Source organism: Aspergillus steynii (assembly GCF_002849105.1).
Source record: "Aspergillus steynii IBT 23096 chromosome Unknown P170scaffold_2, whole genome shotgun sequence".
NCBI lineage: Eukaryota > Fungi > Ascomycota > Eurotiomycetes > Eurotiales > Aspergillaceae > Aspergillus > Aspergillus steynii.
In genome coordinates this window covers 5,928,036-5,945,455 of record NW_020194399.1, presented here as the reverse complement: position 1 = coordinate 5,945,455, position 17,420 = coordinate 5,928,036, and the positions used below count along the sequence as shown (strand labels likewise).

Sequence of the window (17,420 nt, the reverse complement as noted above, 5' to 3'; positions counted from 1 at the left end):
GTGTCGATCATTCCAAGGTGAAGAATGTTTCCATTTTGTTAGGCGGTTAGGGTTACCTAAAATTGGTCTAGTCCTACGCGTACGATCAACGGTGTTTATAAACCAGTTAGATTTGTTGGTGATGTCAGCCTACGCCATGAGAATTGAGATCACACAACTTGTCGCTTTCTTTGCAATTCTCTACTCTGTGGTCATGCCAATATCAAAAAACATGCCATACGTTCCACGGGGGCACATGCTCCACGTCTTACACTGTCGATATGCTAAGCTTTATATCCTACATACCTTGATATTTTATCACACGTGTGTAAGGCAATGTGGAAAGTCTGGGCAAGGGTTGGCGAAGGTATTGGAAAAGGGTAGATATGACCAAATTTATCCTGTTTAATTACATATGACTTCCATTATGTGTTCTATTTACGTCGTTTGATCAGAACTGTCTATCTGGGAACCTCAAATGCAAAAAACTTAAAAATTGCGAATAAACAATTTAAATGATGAACTGCGTCAGTGGTTTCAATTATATAGTTTCAACATAATACTCAATGCACTCGAGAAGTATTGATGGTTCCTGACGCGCGTCGCTCCTCAGCGCAATGTATCGCAGCGTCGTCGAAAAGTCGTGACAATATAGCAAGCTTCGGACATCCAATGGCCGGGGCACGTTTCCATGTACGATATCCACAAATCGTTGCTAAGGGTGGATTTTGACATATTGGTTAAGGCTAGGTCGATCTGTCGGCATAGCCTTAGGGTCTCCGCGGGACTTTGAGCTGGGTCAGGCCATCAAACCCTTTTGAAAAGAACTGTCTTTTAGCGTCGTAGCTTGAATCTCCGATCTATGTAAGCATAATTCAGAAGTTCGTAGCTAGGCTTTGTGAACGCGTTGATTGAAACGCATTATTTTATGTTCCGGAAAAGCCCGTCCCAACCCATGAAGGCTGACGGAGGTATTACCGAAGAAAGTAAGACCTATAGCTTTCTAGTGAAGCTTATCGGTTCTAAGAACTAAGAAGAACGCTCTATGGAGCGGCACGGAAAGCTAGTCGAGACCTGCAAGGCAATCTGTTCGTTCCTAATGATTGCCGAGATCGACGCGCCAAGGGTCCGTTCATCCGGGAAGTGGATAATGATTTACGTCTGGCGCGGAATTAGCTGGATCAGAAGCGCTGATCCAGCCAGAGCTTCAAGTCGAGACCTTTGGATAACCTTGAATATACCGAGCTTAACACTCTGATTCTGCGCATTTTTTTCCCGGCTCGAGCAATATATCACCATACCGCTGCTTGAAGCACGGCCATCGTGCGACTGTATTATGTTCGAGGTTTAGGTAGATGCAAGCGAATTTATATCTCTTTCATGATGCCAGACACGGCCCTTCTCTATTGTGTTTTTCATGGCTAAAGTTTATACATCGTTCCGGTGGAGAAGCTTATGTTCATATGTTAAATAGCGCGAGTAGCGAGGTGATCCGCGTGGTCTATAAAATCCCTCGCATTTCCCTTCCCATCCTAAAGTGGCTTTTCAAATTAATGAGGCCGGGGCTTGCGCAACTCTGTGACATCGATCCCTAGGTCCTTCATTTCTTGACAATGGGCTCTTTAGGTTTCGAGCCGCGGCTTCTACCACACGCCCTCGATCAGGAAGCTATTCACAACCCCGACCGCCTCTTCTGTATACATTCTGTGTCCCTGAAATCCCTAGATAATGGCTGGCGACGGGTGACTATCGGAGAATTGGCCCACGCGGTGAACAGTTTCGCATGGTGGATTGAGAAGAATGTTGCTTCGAGGGCCTCGCCCCAACGGCTCGTGTACATCGGACCAGCCGATATTCGGTACTCGATATGTGTGCTAGCTTGCATGAAGCTAGGCCATTGCGTAGGTCCCCTGATAGCAACGATATTGACAACAGACCGACTAAACGATTCAAGCTTCTTCTCCTATCCCCCAATACATCTGACTCCGTGATCAACTGTCTTCTCAAATCTGGACGTTGCTCAAGGCTCCTGTTCGCACCTGAGTATGCCGAGAAAGTGCAACGTATTCGAAGCTCAAATAAGAGCCTCCAGGCGTGGCAGGTAATGGGCCTTTGGGAAATGTTTGATGTCTCGAGCGAGCCATTCCCGTACTGCCCGGAATATACCTTGGCCAAGGAAAGAGAGCCTACCGTTATCCTCTACAGCTCGGGCACGACTGGTAAAGGCCCTAGTCGAACCATGCCTCGCGACAATCGACTAATTTGAGCTTTTTTCTCGATCAGGCCTACCAAAGGAAATCCCTTTTCCTCATGGATACTTCACTGCGTTAGACTATTTCCAGCACATTCCCCTTCCCCCGGGAAGAAAGTCCACAGCCCCTTGGTTGAACCACGACGAGAACCCCCATCTGCTGAAGACCAGCCTATCTCACGGCAGTGGAATCGTGACATGGGGAGCTGCAATATTTCATCGGACTCTGTTTGTCATCGGCCCTGACATACCAATGACCGGAGAGTTGTTAGAGCAGATCGTGACCGAAACAGGAGCGAAGTCGGGTCTATTTCTGCCCGACACTCTCACAAATCTCAGCTCCTCTCCAGAAGGAATGAAAGCCATGGCGCGTCTAGACTGCGTCAGCTTCGTCGGCATGCCTTTACCAACTAGCGTTGGCGACAAAATATCCCGCATCACACGACTACAGTCCTCCATTGGCCTAACGGAGACTGCCTATTTCTGCACCATAAGGCCCGAAGATCCCAAACACTGGGAGTATTTCGAATGGAACCCTCACCACCCGGTGCAAATGCGCGACACCGCCGGCGGGTATTCCGAGATGATCATCACGCGCCCCGAAGGGCCCTATACACACTGCGTCTTTCTCGTTCTCCCTGATCGAGAGGAGTTCGCCACGGGGGATCTCTTTGTTCAAGACACTGAGAGTCCTGGTCTTTGGAAGCATGCAGGTCGCAGGAATGATGTGTCAAAGTTACAAAATCGAGTCCTTCTTCATCCAACGCCGATCGAGAACATGTTGGAAGGGCTTGAGTTGGTTTCTAAAGCTGTGGCGACAACAGACCATTCCCTTCGCCCGGTGTTGATTGTTGACCCGAACCGGAGAGTAGAAGGAAATGAGCTGTCATCTGAAGAGGTCGTGGAGAGGCTTTGGCCTTCGGTCAAGGAGATCAATGCTGGGCTTCCTCCTGAGGCTCAAATTGCACAAACCCATATTCTAGTTGCACCGGTCGATAAACCTCTGAGGACCACGGCGAAAGGAACGGTTCAGCGCCGTTTAGTGGTGGAAGACTTCGCAAAGGAGATAGAAGCTTGTTCGCGACGTTGAGTTTAGTATGAAGTGTAGGCTCAGATGCATAAAGACATAGCCAAACACCATTAGATTCCCACAATCGAAATACATTAAGAAAGGCCTATCCACTCAGTTTGACCATTCAAGAGAACTTCGTAACCGGTCGGTCCTTCTTCACTCCATCAACCGAGACATCCACTTTCTCATCGTAAAAAGCAACATGACCGCGGATATCTGCAGACTCAGCTGTTGGCAACTTATACCACCAGGCAAGCCCTTTTTTCTCCTCTCCACTCGGGAGTTTCACAATGTAATAACTAGCATCGCCCTATAGATAGTTCAGCATCAACCCTACTGCTCCAAAAGGATAGAACTTACCTTATAAGGGCAACTGGTAGTCAACTCCTTATCCGGTATCAGGCGGTCCAGCCTCACATCGGTGGTCGGGATATACGTTCTGACCGGCAACCCAGTCTCATATAGCAGCTTTGGATGATTTGTGTTTGCCAGTTCGACCCCGTCAACCTCGACGCGTACATGCTTGGATGATTGTAGGATCTGGATCCTTTTGTACGGGTCCTTGGGATGCGAGTAGACGCGCTCGTCCTCTTCGAACCAGGCATCTGCTTTATCCGTCCCGACTTTGACATAGCCCGTAAAAGACCCAGAATTCATGACAATAGCAGCATCGGATGATGTCTTGCCATCTACTACAAGGTCGTAGATCTTGTTACCGCTGGGGTCGCTGCGCTCGTTCGCGAGATACTGTTGTCGGATGTCGTTCGCGGGGAAATAGTAGACAGGGTAGTACGGGTGCTCCCATCTGGATACATGAATTAGTTTCTAGTGAAATAAAACCTCTCATCGTGCGATGTTGTCGGTTTATTCCTTTTCCTTCTTGACCGTATTATTGTGCATTTTGGATGGGAACACGTACACAAGCTTGGGCTCGGGCGAGTCGACGACATATTGCCCGTTGAATACGACACGGACTCGCCGGACGATGTCTTCTGAGTATCCTGGTGGTGGAAACGGTGGTGGCATTTTGACAGAGGTCCTGTCTTCCTAACCGTGATGATAGTAGTATGCGATCTTAAACCTGGGGACTTGGCAGGCGGGGAAAGATGATGGTTATGTCATAGCCTGGTTAGATAATCCCCTTTTATTAAGGACTATACGTTTTGACCTATACTCAGTCAGAGTAAGTGTCACATTCTATGTATATTGAAACAGCCTTAAAGCCATGCGCAATACTCTAGCAAACTCACAACCCAAATGTCCAGACGAGTTGTCAACTCAAAAGCTCAAACAAAGTTCCCACTTCCAGTGCAACGAGACAGAGGAAACTCCTTCTTCGAGCACATAGTAATAGCGCCCGACACCCACTTGACCCCAGCATAGGATCCCTCCTCATACGAATCGGCCTGGAAAGTACCAGTCTCAGTCTGGGAGCCAATACAGCCCTTCAGCGCACGACCCGTCTTCCTTGTCTTAATCGGCTTGGTGATCATGACACCAGAGTACCCATTAGCAACGGTTCCCTTGATGTTGACGACCGTCTGAGTCGTCCAGGTACGCGAGTAGTCCACGCCCGCGGAGACACCCAGCTTATCTTTGATCAGGGTCCAGTCGAGGCCGGCACTGGTGGTGATGCTGTTGCTGACGCTGTACCCCGAGCTGACGTACACGTCGATGCCGGCGCCGGTGCCGATGACGACGGGCGACATCTGCACGTCCCAGTCGATGAAGGTCTGGGTGTGGTCAGTCACCACGGCGGTGGTGAGATCGCAGGACTGGCGGGCGTGGAGATCAGAGTCGGTGGCGTTGGTGGGTTCAGTCTCGGTATTCAGCGGGACGAACGGCTCAGGTGCGTCGGTCAGACCTTGCGAGGCCAAGAAGGTGTGGTACACGCTTTCGTGGACCACTTCCACTGTAAGTTGGAGTGTTGTTAGTGGCTGTGTTGCGAGTTGCTGGTCCGGATGGAAATGACTTACTGCGGCCGTCGCCGTAGAGGATGACCTCGTCGGGCTGGAGGACATGCCCAGGGGTCCATTTGGTGCTGTTCAGCTCGTTGGAAGCGGCGAGTGGCACGGCGCTTCCAGCTGTAGCCAGCAAGAGAGTTACAAGGCTTGACGAAAGCATTGTGGATAGGTAGGGGATGTTTCTTTATTGAACGAATGTGATTTCTCTGGGGGATGGTGTTTCCAAAGTGCTGGCAAAGGCTTTATTTATACCAACACCTGTGTTAATCGGTTGCCTTTAACGGTTTTATTCAGATCATTCCTCTATGATAAACTTTCAGGAACAATCACAGTCGGGGTGGGTCTGTTTGTTCAAAGGGACCCCAGCCTTGGCTACCCCAGCGTGGATTCGCCGTTCTAGTGGAATTGATATCACCAGGGTGATACATGGGTCACATCCAAGAGCGTTAGCCAGCTGTAACCGGTATTCAGGTCGATAGACCACCGAACCTGCGCAAATACAACACGTTCCTTCTCAATCTTCGCCCATTTGCGAAGAAGAGTTGGGGTTATGGCAATCGAACGGTTTCAACTAGCCATGAAAACTATCTCCATACCAAATTCCCTCGGTCGTATGACCCTATGTCTCATCCTCAAGGATCTGAATGTCTTAACCGGCGACTCCACGAGGAGAAGCTCTGGAGAGGTATCTCATTGCCGACGATGATCATCTTCCTGGGGAAAGTAAGATAGATACGTTAATCTCATTCCACCACCAATAGGGAGGCATCGGACGGCCGATCTGCTACTTTTATGGCCCGTCCGATCCTTCCGGTCTCTTTTCCATGGACTGGGGTTATGTTCGCGAACACCCGTAGATTATACTGAAACAGAAGCTGAATAACATCGCCCGAAATTTACCCGGATTGTCGTTTATTCAGCCATTTCCGGCAACCCCAGAAACAGGCTTAAGGCTTATACAAGATTAAATCTCGCAACGATCGATGATTGAACAATCGGAAGCTCCCGTGTGGGGCGAAGGAACTGATCATCGCCACGCGAAATTCGTTGCAGAGAGTATGCGGAGAAAGAGTAGGTTGACTTCCCTTGTCCTGCTGACTGGTTATCGTCGAGACAGCTCTCTACGGCAATCCTATGTAAGTATACGCAGGCTAGATGGTGTTAATATGTCTCCCATTCGAGTATATATTCACGCGCTCTCCTAATTATAACCGCAACATTCTTTCAGACCTCTCCAAATCTTTCAAATTTTGACCCAAAACCCCATTCACAATGCAATACAACACAGTGTCCCTCTTCCTCCTACTTGCCGGAAGGTACTCTACATCCCACCTCCCAATCCTGCTCTACATACCCACGTACAAAGTCACTCACCATCTCTCAGCGCTGTAGCAAAGCTCCACAACGTCGCCGCCTGCGTCTCCGACAGGCAATACACTAATCTCGGCGGCACCGGCTTCAGCGTCAGCTACACCTGGGCCAAGAAGTACGAGATTCTGCCCGACGAGACCAAATGCGCATGCGACTTCTATAAGCAGCGCAACACTGGCGGTAACCAGTGGGATCAGTGCCCTGACTGTACCTTTGTATGTTATTCGTCACGTCTGTATTGTATCTCTGCTAACGCGCATAGGACGGGACTTACTGCAATTCTGCGGATTGGCATATTGGTGGTGACGAGGTAAGTCTTTCTCTTATTGATGTTGAATTACGACTTCTGGGCTGTGGCTAAGATGTTTTGGTAGATGACGTATTATTGTGAGAAGTTGTGTCATGCTCAGGGTGCGGAGGGAAATTAGTTGGGACTGAGATGGGGGTGTGTACTGATCATTGCGTTCATTTGTTAACACATTCATAGTAGTCACTTTTACCAACACTGCATATAATCATAAAATTTACTCAATATGCTAAGCGAATTGGAGGATATATTCTCCGTTCTCAATATCATTCAGCCATGTACCTTGGAATAAGCCACCATGTAGCTAGACATTCGAGCCGGCGTTTTGATACGCATCAGTGAGTTCCTCCATCTTGTGCGCCTGAAAGAACATCTTGAAAGTGACCGGCCTAACTTCTGGATATTTGGAGTTATCCAAGTCCTGTTTCAAATAGGTCTGTCCATTGGTACAGTAAAACTGATAGAACCTGGGAAGAACGAAGTCAATATAAGATACAATAGACCACGACGGATACAGTACGTACATAGCGATGTAGGCAAACATGTTGGAAGGATCCTTTTCGAAGGTTGCCCGCATTTTGCTGTAGAGATCATCAAGTGACCCAAGACGCTCTAGCTGAGGTTTCCTTCCATAGACGTCTGCAAAGTCCTGCGCAATTTCACGAATGGTTCGACGATCTCCGAGGACTAATGGTTGTGAGTTCCGGTCAGCATCCGTCTCATCTATTACCATTTCTAGGGTGGATAATTTATTCACTCACAGTGCTGCATGCCAACAGCATTCCGGTCCTTCGCTACCGCCGCTACATACTGAGCAGCCGTTTCGTACGTGGTAGACTCCCACAGTTCATCCCCACTGCCGTAATAATTCAACTTGCAGGCATCTGCATCCCAGACGCCGAAGTACCCACTCCAAAAAGTCTCCATAAAAGCCCCAATAAGCACGTGCACACCTTTCACATTCTGCTTCGTTTCCAAATACGCCTTGACGTGCTTCATGGGGTCTTTGGCCGGGTGCTGGCCGTACTCTAATTTCGTGAAGTCAAGACAATAGTCGCTGGCAATATAGCGGCTGACGTGCTCCAGATCGCACGCATCAATTAGGAGTTTTTGTCCGTTAGTCATCAGGTCATTGTCGCCGAGATAGCAGCAGATGACGACGTCGCAACCCCGGGCGAAATGGCGCAGCGTGTCGAGATCGGTGGATTCGCCTTGGACGATAGTCACTCGGGGAGATTCCCGGAAGTGCTGGGGGAGTTTTGATGCGTTGCGACAGAATCCTCTAATATCAATGTCTGGTGAATTGCACAGGTTCTTAACAACCAGCCGGGCGAACTTGCCCGTGATGCCTGCGATGCCGACGGTGATGGTCATACTGAGATGGAGGTTCGAGAACAAGAAATTTTTACGAGATCAAATGTATTGTGATGATACTAGTGACTTGGAAGGATCAAGACAAGAGCAACAGCACGGAGGGCTCAATATATACCTCGTGGTAGGGATGAGGCGATATACTTCTGATGGTGTCATGGCCTGCAGAAGGCAAATCGCGACGATTCCTGGTGTGGAGACAGCAGGGGTTTTGACCAACCACAGCACCGGTAGAGACTACTCCGGACCCGCTGCGATGTGGAGAATCTCGCGCTCGCGTCAAAATGAAGTCCCGATCTCCATTTATCTCCGTTGCTCGTTCATCCCAGTAGCACGACGTACAGAGAAGTCCTTCCCGACTTATGAATCAAATGTTTGAGACCGAAATTCATGTGGAGCCAAGATTATCAATCCAGGGGCAAATGACTTGCAAGATGGCCCATATAAGGGAAAGAAATTCTATTGTTCCATTCTCCTTCATCCCCAGAATCTTCAAACTGCTATCCACTACACGCAGGCCTCAAACATGTCGAAGCTATTCACGCCCCTTAAGATCGGAGGGAGGACTCTCAGCAATCGAATCGCCATGGCCCCCATGACTCGTCTTCGCGCGGATGCGTCACATCTTCCCCTGTCCTCTGTGAAAGAATACTACCAGCAACGCGCAAGCGTTCCCGGGTCCCTTCTGATCACCGAAGCCACTGTGATCAGTCCTCAACATGGCGGATATGCCAATGTTCCCGGAATCTACAACGACCGTCAAGTGACCGCTTGGAAAGAAGTCACAAACGCTGTTCATGACAAAGGGTCCAGCATCTATCTCCAGCTTTGGGCTTTGGGCCGGGCCGCGAATCCAGCCTTCCTGAATCAAGGAGGACACCCACTTCTCTCCGCTAGTGACGTTGCCATGAAAAGCGCATTCAGCGATGAGATCCACCAGCCTCGCGCGATGACCGAGGAAGAGATCCAGAACGCTATCATCGACTTTAGAATTGCAGCAAAGAACGCGATGGTCGCAGGATTCGACGGTGTGGAAATCCACGGAGCAAATGGCTATCTACTTGATCAATTTCTACAAGACGTATCAAACAAACGAACAGACCAGTGGGGTGGCACCGTTGCGAATCGATCGAGACTCGCTGTCGAGGTCACCCGCGCCGTGGTCGCTGAAATTGGCAACCAGCACACTGCGATTCGCCTCACTCCGTGGAGCAGATACCAAGGGATGCGCATGGCAGACCCGATCCCCCAATTCACGGACGTCGTTCAACAGTTGGCGCAGTTCCGATTGGCATATCTTCACGCTTGTGAGGGCGACGAGAAAGATCCTGCGGAAAGCCTCGGCTGGCTGATGGAGACATATGGCGACGCCAGCCCCGTTTTGGTGGCGGGGAATTATAATGCAGAATCGGCCAAGTCTGCAGTCGACACGAAATATGCCAATCATGATGTTGTTGTGGCTTTTGGTCGCCCATATATCTCTAATCCTGATCTACCGTTCCGGGTGAAGCATGGAATCCCATTCGCGCCGTTGGATCCAGGAAGTATGTACGGACAATCGTCCGAGGGCTATATCGATTATCCTTTCAGTAAAGAGTTTTCATCCAGCTCATGAGCCGGAAATCCTAAAGTAGTTGGGCCATTCTGTGTATACTACGATATATTTGACTTTGGATTCGGCGTTAAAAATAGAGCACATACTCCAAATGCAACAGGGAAGACTAAAGAACGAACTTGTGTACTCGCAAAATGTCTAATTTCCTAGAATGACCATCTCGTAGTTTATAGTTCTGGACTAAGACACTTACTAATCTCCCAAGTCGGGCACAGTCGGCTTTCGAAAGGGACTCCACTGTTCCGCATCTCCGCCTCTTCCGACGTCATCCTACATAGGACTACCTACTCCGTACTGCAGGCGAAGAACTTGGATCCCGTCATCATACCTCACTGGGCAATCCAAAGCTGCAGCAATCATGCAGAGCATGTCAGGTTACGGGCCAGGGGCTTTTGGTCGCAACTCCCACGTTCCAGCAGTAGGCGAACCCTCCATCAACATAGACCACCATTAATAACCTAGAAAGTGCCTCGAATGTCGGACGCGCAAAGCCAAGGTACGAACAAGCGCCATTCATTTCAACTATAAGAACGAATTTTAACCCGCGTAGTGTTCGAAAACACAACCTTGCGGGTCATGCACCCGGCACAACCGGAAATGCGTGTATGCGTCCAAAGTTCATCGGACACCTCTAACACGCGAGTAAGAAGCCATGCCACAGTATTGACTGTCTTGGAGATGCAATCCGAGTAGACTGACATTCATCAAGGCACCTCACAGCCGTTGAAAACCGACTACATCTTCTCGAAGCAGCGCTCGGTGGGCTATTCCCTGACGGAGAAATGCAGGAAATCAGCCGTGAATTGCTCCTCGAGGAGTCACCTGGGGACCGCATGTCGTCGAATGCAGACAACGAATGGATATCTGCTGACAATACACTATCCTATGATCCTCTTGTGTTCGATGATCTTCCTAACCCTACTCAGTTTATGGCACCGGAATTTGACTCCTCGCCAGTGGATGCCGACAATTGGTCAGCACCACAGGCTGATACGATAGCAGCCCCTGAAGAGGAAGCGAAATTCGTCGATATTTATTTTGCTCATTATAATACTGTCTATCCTATGCTGCATGAGGAGACATTTCGATTAGTGCAGGGAGGCCAGTCAGCACCACCGCATTGGCCGGTGCTTGCGAATATGGTTCTAGCTCTCGGGGCCTGGCTAAGCGTCGATGTACGCGAGGAACTGGATCTCACATATTTCGCTAGGGCAGAGCAACATTTCCAGAAAATATCCATGGGCAATCGGGGGAATCTCATCTTGGTGCAAGGGTTAGTTCTGCTGAGTGAATTTGCCCAAAAGCAAGGCAGTCCTGAGAAAAGCGGGCGGTATGTTGGATCTGCGGTCCACATTTCCATTGGTCTCAACCTACATGTTGAGACCCAAGACTCGAAGACCAGCGAGCTGGACAGAGAGATTCGCCGCCGGGTCTGGTGGAGTGTCTACTGTGCAGAAAGCTGCTCTGCGAAGATTTACGGGCGACCGCTTTTACTGCCGGAGGATACTCTGATCACTGTCAGGCCTGTTTCGAATATCCACGAGAACGTAAGTTCGTCCTTTCTTTACCCTTTTAATCCTCACTAATTAATTGCCATAGACTCTTACATCCTCCAGCACAACATTCCCTCCTCAGTCTGACGAATCGACCATCTACACCGGATTAATACAGCAGTCCAGCTATCATCGAATGGCCAACAAAATATACCGCCATCTTTTGTCCTCTCCTAACGTCACGGCACAAGATGTCCAAGAAGCGGATGAGATGATAGACACCTGGCACAAAGGATCCTCTCTTTGCCTCCAAGTAACCAACCCATCATCAGCTCCAGAATGGTACTTCATCGCGCGTCGACGCCAAGTTCTCTGCGACCGGAGCCTCCGTCTGCTCGTTCACAGACCGCTGCTTCTGAGATGGTTACGAAGAAAGTCCATTGACGGAGAAACGTCAACAGCTGACCATTCATCCGAACTCCACTGCCGAGCTCAGGGTCTCGCGATCGCTCGCACCACTATCGATATGATCTCCGATTTAATAGCGACTGGCCGATCCTCTAGGCTAACCCTCTCATTCACTCTGTCAGACTTCACTACAACATCTTAAAACTGCATCGCATCACCCGCTAATGTCTCATGCATAGATACGCGCTTTTCCACGCCCTCATCGTTCCTCTCGTCTATATCAAGGCGAACCCATCATCTCCAGAATCCATCTCCTGCGTACAGGACATCGAAAAGGCAGGCTCGGCATTGCAATATCTTCCTGAACATATGGATGCATTGTCCAATTATTTCATGGTGGCTTTACGCCGACTTGCCTGCGTGTCCTCCCAAGCAGCGAAGCAGCACGAAGGGACAACGGAGGGCAAAAGAGCAGTGAAGCCACATGACGTTCGATCTTCGGTCAGTGATATTTTCGGTAATCAGGAGTTGGAGCTCCTCAAGAGTGGAGATCTACGCTCGTCTCCGCGTCTTGATTTCTCGGAATGGGTGCACTCGTAGTTGGATGATTGGGGTGATTCTCAAATCTGTGTTCAGCAAAAGCGCGTGGCTTGCTTCGGTGACTGTTGAAGATTATCCACCTGTTCATGTAAATAGTGATGTTCTGGAATTAAACGCAAAGTGCGCTCAGCTCTTGGTTGCTCAATGAATTGACCAATACACAGCTCTTCAGCTATCAATATCCTGCCAGAGAAGTTCAACTATAGCTTCAAACCAAGGAACAAAAGCGAAAAAACAGGATTTCCAGCGTGCATGTCATTTTTGCTTTCCCGAGTTTTGCGCAGTGTTCAACCTGGTCCGTTGCATCTCGGAGACGTTTTCCTTTGAGTGTCACTGGCTTTCAACATGTCATCAACATAGCACCCTCAGCCATGAAAAAGTGGGATATCTATATCCATGCATCAAAAAACAGACATATCACATCGCCAAGCCTAAATCAAGCAGCAGGATAGTCAACACAAGCTGATAGGCAGCGGACTCTACCTTCGCTACGCGACAGATTAAGTTTGTCACTACAACCGTGTTTGTTCCCCACAGGGATTCAGCAGCAGAATGCGCCGGTTTCCCCACTTCGACTCTACTCGGTGGTGGTTGCTTCAATGACGCTTTGACAATGGATCAGGTTATCAATCTACGGGCTTTTGGCGCTCGGCGCGCTACCGTGGGGTTTTCGGCTGAAAATGACACCTAACCATGCTACTATCGCCACCCATCGAGATCCCACTACTCGCCGTCCCTCTGATTGCTGCGATCTGAGCATCTCAACCATCATCGGCTGGGAGATGACGGCGTAGACATGCATCTAGAGCGAACCTCGGCGGGGTAATACGACATGGACACGCGAAGTCGAAAAATGGATGATGAATTGGCTGATCCCGGAGCTCTTCTACTCGAATATAAATACCAAGCCAGGAACCGTGCAAATCCAGCTGACCATCCTCCTCTCCATACAGCTAATTACCTATCGTGAACCCTCAATAAAACCTCTCCAAAATGGGCGTTACAGCGATCACCTCGTCCGTGCCATCAATCATGTTCCCATCTTTCACCCGGACTATAAGTATCTTCCAGCGCTAACAGATCAACGATAACCCAATAGAGTGTCTGAATTTGAATCAGCCATCGGCACGAAAGAAAATATCATAATAACCTTTACCCTGAAAGACTCCCGGAACGCACAGAATGACTCCTGTGAGGCCATCTATCCGCTGCTTGAAGAGCTGTCCGGTAAAAGCGAGGGCCTGAAATTCTACAAAGTCTTCATCAATGAGACCCCGGATGTTGCGCAGAAAGCTGGCGTGGATATGATGGTGCTGCCAGCCTACAAGGTCTACAAGGATGGCAAAGGGCCCGTCAAAACCGCCCAGGGACCCGATCCCAAAGATCTGTTCGATCTGGTTTTCAGCGTCTGAGCTTGACGCACTGGAAAGGAAGGACGGTTTGGTGGCTGTTGGAAGACTGATTGTATCTTATTCTGAAGTCAATCTATTAGATACGATGTCGATGATTATGGAATGAAGAATGTAATTCCTGAACTCGGTTGAATCGCCCATGTCATAGCCAAGGACTTGTTCGTGCTACGAAGTCTGTAGTTTTAGATATATGATGAAAGCCAGAGCGGCAGGGAAGAACAAAATTAATGAGAAGGCCAACTGTAGATGGAGGAAATGGGGCAGGTATATACAAGTAAAGTAGCCAAACTACTCCGAGGACCAATGCCACGACCCGAGTTCTAGGAGACTTGACACACGGACAACCCGAAAACGACGCGCACAAGATACGATGCCATCTATAAGTGTGGATGTTCTTCGAGACCCATTCCCTTGCCGATTTTACGGATCAGGGCGCGTTTCAGGAATGCTTCGCGCGCAAGGCCACGAGTATGTCGCGACCAAGTTTCAACGCCGATGACTCCCTTGACCAGGGCAGACTGGAGAGCGTAAATGGCCTGTTGGATGCCACGCTCCTCGGCGACGAGATCGTAGAGTTGTTTGCCGACGACAGTAGGGGCGACAAGGACGTCGTCGATGGGAGGGAGTCCGGAGGGGACGGGGTCTGAGCTGGACTGCGCGGTGGATGACGAGATGCGGGTCTGCGCGTCCGCGATGACGCCGTCGGCACGATGAAGAGACTGTTGCAGGACAGAGCTGTTGGACTGCAGTGTTGCGTTAAAGTTGTTCAGTGACGAGATTTCGCCTTGCAGCGTGGCAACGGCGGCATGCAGGGACTGCGATTGCGAAATAAGGGAGTGAGCGGCCGTTTCAGACTGCGCAACGTTGGTCTGGAGGGTTTCGGCCAGAGTCTTTGACACGGCTTGCAGAAGAGCGTCTTTCTCGGGATTGGGAGGGATCGGGGGCGCCGGGCCGGTGGGTGCAATCGAGGGGAGTTCCAGCTCGAAGGGCGAAGTAAGGAGATCGGGGGTTTCTTTTTTCGGCTGTGCTGCGGGTTGCGCGACGGGGATAGTTTGATGGAACGCGCGAGGGGCAGGATGACCAGCAGCTGACTGAGGTAGTGGATGCTGATACTGTGCACCTGCTGGCTGATACATCGGACGTTGGGGTGGAGCTTGCTGCGGTGGGATGTATGGCGGTTGCTGTTGCTGTTGCGGCCTAGGAGGTACATTCTGGGGTAGAGGGTGGGCAGTGACACCATTACCAAGCGGAGGATGAGCCGGACCTTGCGTATGCGCCGGAATTGGCTGTGTTACGGGAGCCTGGTGCTGATGATGATAATATGGACTCGACGGTCCTTGTGGTGCACCACCTCGCTCGGGAACATATTGAGCTTGTCCACTCCCGGGACTGCTAATACCCGCATGCTGATGAAGAGATATTCTTCGGAGATCCTGCTCCTTTGGCGGAAGTGGAGGAATTGGAGGAGGGGTGTTGGGCTGCCGTACGGTGGTGCTTTGCTGAGGCTGCTCGGGAGATACTATTTGCCCCGGTTTCGGGGGAGGCGGTGGTGCCTGAGCTGCTGGCTGGGGAGAAGACACGCCAGGCGTCGTCGGAGACGAATGCGCTGGAGATCCAAGCTCTGGTGGGAGAGGAGGACGAGGTGGAGGTGCTTGTACTTGTTGTGGCTGCTGAGGTCGCAGAGGGACCTGTTGTTGCTGTTTATATTGGACGGGCGGCTCCTTGGCGAACACCTCTCGGAGTATCGAGACGAGGTCAGCTAGCGATGATCTCTGAGATGATGCGTCAGTGACCTCGACATATTCAACACGACACGGTCATGAACTTGTCACTCACTTCCCATGCCCCTGCCCAGTGTGCCAAATAATGATGATAGACCCTCCCTTCCAATGTGACATGCTGCCCAACTCGAACAGCCATATCCTTAGTCGGCGACACGTAAACGATCGGTGGTTCGCGAGGATAGGTATTGGGGACCCATATCACTACCGGGAATTTGTATACGGTGCCACGAAATGTCACTGGCAGGGTCCCCGAGAGTTGGAGTAAGAGGGCGGAGAAACCGGTCTCGTAGGCTAGAACTCGTCGACACGCGCAGTTAGTATCGGCTCATTTCTGCTTCTCCTGGGACCACGACACTTTGGAAACTCACTGTACACCTCTGTCCGCGGGAATAAAGATGGGTACTGGGCCAACACGTTGGCAACGTCGTAATAGGTTCGGTTGGGGTCTTGGTAGGTCTGCCTGGAATCGTAATGGTCCTGGCGACGTTAGCATGAATTCAGCGAACGGAAGCATTTTCGGGCGAGGGGTACCCTGATCAGGACGCTGTAGAGCCAGTTGAGCGTCCTCTGCGGCACCGCAGCCATGTTGACGGGGCAGATGCGAGGACAGGGAGCATGATTGATTGGGAGTTGGATGTGACGAGATCGCGAGGGTCATCGATCGGCTCCCCGCAGTGGTCTTGGCTTCGTCCGGTGGGCCAGGATTCGGTCGGCGGTCTGCGAACGTCCGTGGAGCAAAGGGAGAATGACGCGAAATTGACCGAGGCAATTCAACGGGCTCCCTTCTTGCAAGGAAGCATCCCCAGTCCGAAGCATGCGGTCTGGAAGGACGAATGGGCTTCGGATTGGCCGTGGGCGAGTGTTTGGCTGGTCACGCGGCGCTGACTCAGCCGATCTATATCTCCAATTTCCTTCCTTCCAGTCCACGTTCACTCCGACTTCATCTCTCCTCGAATACAATTGCAATGGATGAATCTTCTTGGCTTCTCGTGCTCATAGATGCTAAAGGAGAAAACGGGATAATAAATGTAGCCTGTCCGGGGAAGTTGGTGGTTTCCGATAGGCGCCTACAGCACATCGTCACCATGATAGGCCAGTTCCTCGCCCCCTATCACTGACCCCAGTCTTTTCCCTGCAAAAGGCAGACGTTAAGTTCTTTGGACTTGACAAAAGTTCCAGAAAAGTCTACACTAGCATGGTCAGAAGACCACTTCCCCCTGTGAGCACCAGACACAAAGCGTGGCACCCGGACGGAAACCGACAGACCGACAGACTCAATCGAGGAAACTGGGGTGATACTTGAATTTGCCTGTGTCCCCCACGATGACTTCTGCTCCTTGATGTCAGCCAGGATTTGGAATGAGTAGGGGCTGGTGTACCCCCAGGACTCCCGTGTCGACCTACACGAGACGACTAGCAGCACACGAAGCAAGAACGGACCATGATTCACCCGTGTCTAATTAATGACTCGGTCCCAGAGTGACACCTACACCTCAGGAGTATGAATTACTGGTCTTAGTGGATCCATGGAGTGTGAATTGACTTCATCTGCAGGCGCCATGTTCGGCCCCCACAGTCTTGATATTGTTCGTGCTGTTGCAGCTTCATATTGTTGGTCTCAACTAGCACACCCCAGTTCCACTTTCCCTTGTCACCCAGGTAGACAAAGTCTTGGTCATGGCTTTGTCTCAAGCCCCCTTCACTGTTAATATTGTTACATCCGGTTTTAAGCTCTCTGTATACATTGTTTGTTTCGGGCGTTGCACTGCATGAATCCCCTCAATCCGTCCCTG

General features: G+C 50.4%; 9 protein-coding genes across 9 annotated transcripts; 5 read left to right on the top strand and 4 right to left on the bottom strand.

The window, feature by feature from the left end:
* Positions 1 to 1,592: 1,592 nt before the first annotated feature.
* P170DRAFT_350932 (acetyl-CoA synthetase-like protein) lies at positions 1,593 to 3,320 on the top strand (the record flags this gene model as incomplete). The annotated part of the gene is made up of 3 exons (XM_024843825.1): positions 1,593 to 1,880; positions 1,934 to 2,198; positions 2,263 to 3,320. The coding sequence occupies 3 exons, from the start codon at positions 1,593 to 1,595 to the stop codon at positions 3,318 to 3,320; spliced, it is 1,611 nt and encodes a 536-aa protein (XP_024708752.1).
* Positions 3,316 to 4,359, bottom strand: P170DRAFT_400688 (DUF427 domain-containing protein). Its single transcript, XM_024846340.1, has 3 exons — positions 4,222 to 4,359; positions 3,663 to 4,107; positions 3,316 to 3,612 (listed from the first exon to the last, which is right to left on the bottom strand). The coding sequence occupies exons 1-3, from the start codon at positions 4,326 to 4,328 to the stop codon at positions 3,427 to 3,429; spliced, it is 738 nt and encodes a 245-aa protein (XP_024708751.1). The 5' UTR covers positions 4,329 to 4,359; the 3' UTR covers positions 3,316 to 3,426.
* A 229-nt stretch (positions 4,360 to 4,588) lies between these two features.
* Positions 4,589 to 5,426, bottom strand: P170DRAFT_424183 (uncharacterized protein; the record flags this gene model as incomplete). Its single annotated transcript, XM_024847555.1, has 2 exons — positions 4,589 to 5,214; positions 5,279 to 5,426. The coding sequence occupies 2 exons, from the start codon at positions 5,424 to 5,426 to the stop codon at positions 4,589 to 4,591; spliced, it is 774 nt and encodes a 257-aa protein (XP_024708750.1).
* A 1,112-nt stretch (positions 5,427 to 6,538) lies between these two features.
* On the top strand, positions 6,539 to 7,065 carry P170DRAFT_424182 (uncharacterized protein; the record flags this gene model as incomplete). The annotated part of the gene is made up of 4 exons (XM_024847554.1): positions 6,539 to 6,582; positions 6,633 to 6,852; positions 6,900 to 6,947; positions 7,012 to 7,065. 4 exons carry the CDS (start codon positions 6,539 to 6,541, stop codon positions 7,063 to 7,065), a joined length of 366 nt encoding a protein of 121 aa, XP_024708749.1.
* A 183-nt stretch (positions 7,066 to 7,248) lies between these two features.
* On the bottom strand, positions 7,249 to 8,367 carry P170DRAFT_490582 (nmrA-like family protein; the record flags this gene model as incomplete). The annotated part of the gene is made up of 3 exons (XM_024854001.1): positions 7,706 to 8,367; positions 7,469 to 7,631; positions 7,249 to 7,411 (listed from the first exon to the last, which is right to left on the bottom strand). Exons 1-3 carry the CDS (start codon positions 8,316 to 8,318, stop codon positions 7,249 to 7,251), a joined length of 939 nt encoding a protein of 312 aa, XP_024708748.1. The 5' UTR covers positions 8,319 to 8,367.
* Positions 8,368 to 8,656: 289 nt separating this feature from the next.
* On the top strand, positions 8,657 to 9,930 carry P170DRAFT_490576 (alkene reductase; the record flags this gene model as incomplete). Its single annotated transcript, XM_024854000.1, has 1 exon — positions 8,657 to 9,930. Exon 1 carries the CDS (start codon positions 8,842 to 8,844, stop codon positions 9,928 to 9,930), a length of 1,089 nt encoding a protein of 362 aa, XP_024708747.1. The 5' UTR covers positions 8,657 to 8,841.
* Positions 9,931 to 10,203: 273 nt separating this feature from the next.
* On the top strand, positions 10,204 to 12,558 carry P170DRAFT_376303 (Zn(II)2Cys6 transcription factor). Its single transcript, XM_024845365.1, has 6 exons — positions 10,204 to 10,348; positions 10,397 to 10,426; positions 10,481 to 10,572; positions 10,640 to 11,477; positions 11,530 to 12,008; positions 12,071 to 12,558. The coding sequence occupies exons 1-6, from the start codon at positions 10,289 to 10,291 to the stop codon at positions 12,429 to 12,431; spliced, it is 1,860 nt and encodes a 619-aa protein (XP_024708746.1). The 5' UTR covers positions 10,204 to 10,288; the 3' UTR covers positions 12,432 to 12,558.
* Positions 12,559 to 13,424: 866 nt separating this feature from the next.
* On the top strand, positions 13,425 to 13,974 carry P170DRAFT_508065 (thioredoxin family protein; the record flags this gene model as incomplete). Its single annotated transcript, XM_024854531.1, has 2 exons — positions 13,425 to 13,447; positions 13,531 to 13,974. 2 exons carry the CDS (start codon positions 13,425 to 13,427, stop codon positions 13,841 to 13,843), a joined length of 336 nt encoding a protein of 111 aa, XP_024708745.1. The 3' UTR covers positions 13,844 to 13,974.
* An 81-nt stretch (positions 13,975 to 14,055) lies between these two features.
* P170DRAFT_400683 (putative endosomal sorting complex protein TSG101) lies at positions 14,056 to 16,439 on the bottom strand. Its single transcript, XM_024846339.1, has 4 exons — positions 16,159 to 16,439; positions 15,996 to 16,104; positions 15,680 to 15,918; positions 14,056 to 15,615 (listed from the first exon to the last, which is right to left on the bottom strand). Exons 1-4 carry the CDS (start codon positions 16,210 to 16,212, stop codon positions 14,221 to 14,223), a joined length of 1,797 nt encoding a protein of 598 aa, XP_024708744.1. The 5' UTR covers positions 16,213 to 16,439; the 3' UTR covers positions 14,056 to 14,220.
* Between the last annotated feature and the right edge of the window lie 981 nt (positions 16,440 to 17,420).

Coding starts and splice junctions, on each gene's coding strand:
- P170DRAFT_400688 (XM_024846340.1), bottom strand. CDS start 4,328: ATGCCACCACCGTTTCCACCACCAGGATACTCAGAAGACATCGTCCGG. Junction 4,108..4,221: donor TCGCCCGAGCCCAAGCTTGT/GTACGTGTTCCC, acceptor TCATGTATCCAG/ATGGGAGCACCCGTACTACC. Junction 3,613..3,662: donor CTACCAGTTGCCCTTATAAG/GTAAGTTCTATC, acceptor AACTATCTATAG/GGCGATGCTAGTTATTACAT.
- P170DRAFT_376303 (XM_024845365.1), top strand. CDS start 10,289: ATGCAGAGCATGTCAGGTTACGGGCCAGGGGCTTTTGGTCGCAACTCC. Junction 10,427..10,480: donor GTCGGACGCGCAAAGCCAAG/GTACGAACAAGC, acceptor TAACCCGCGTAG/TGTTCGAAAACACAACCTTG. Junction 10,573..10,639: donor CGGACACCTCTAACACGCGA/GTAAGAAGCCAT, acceptor ACATTCATCAAG/GCACCTCACAGCCGTTGAAA.
- P170DRAFT_400683 (XM_024846339.1), bottom strand. CDS start 16,212: ATGGCTGCGGTGCCGCAGAGGACGCTCAACTGGCTCTACAGCGTCCTG. Junction 16,105..16,158: donor TCTACAGCGTCCTGATCAGG/GTACCCCTCGCC, acceptor TAACGTCGCCAG/GACCATTACGATTCCAGGCA. Junction 15,616..15,679: donor ACTGGGCAGGGGCATGGGAA/GTGAGTGACAAG, acceptor GCATCATCTCAG/AGATCATCGCTAGCTGACCT.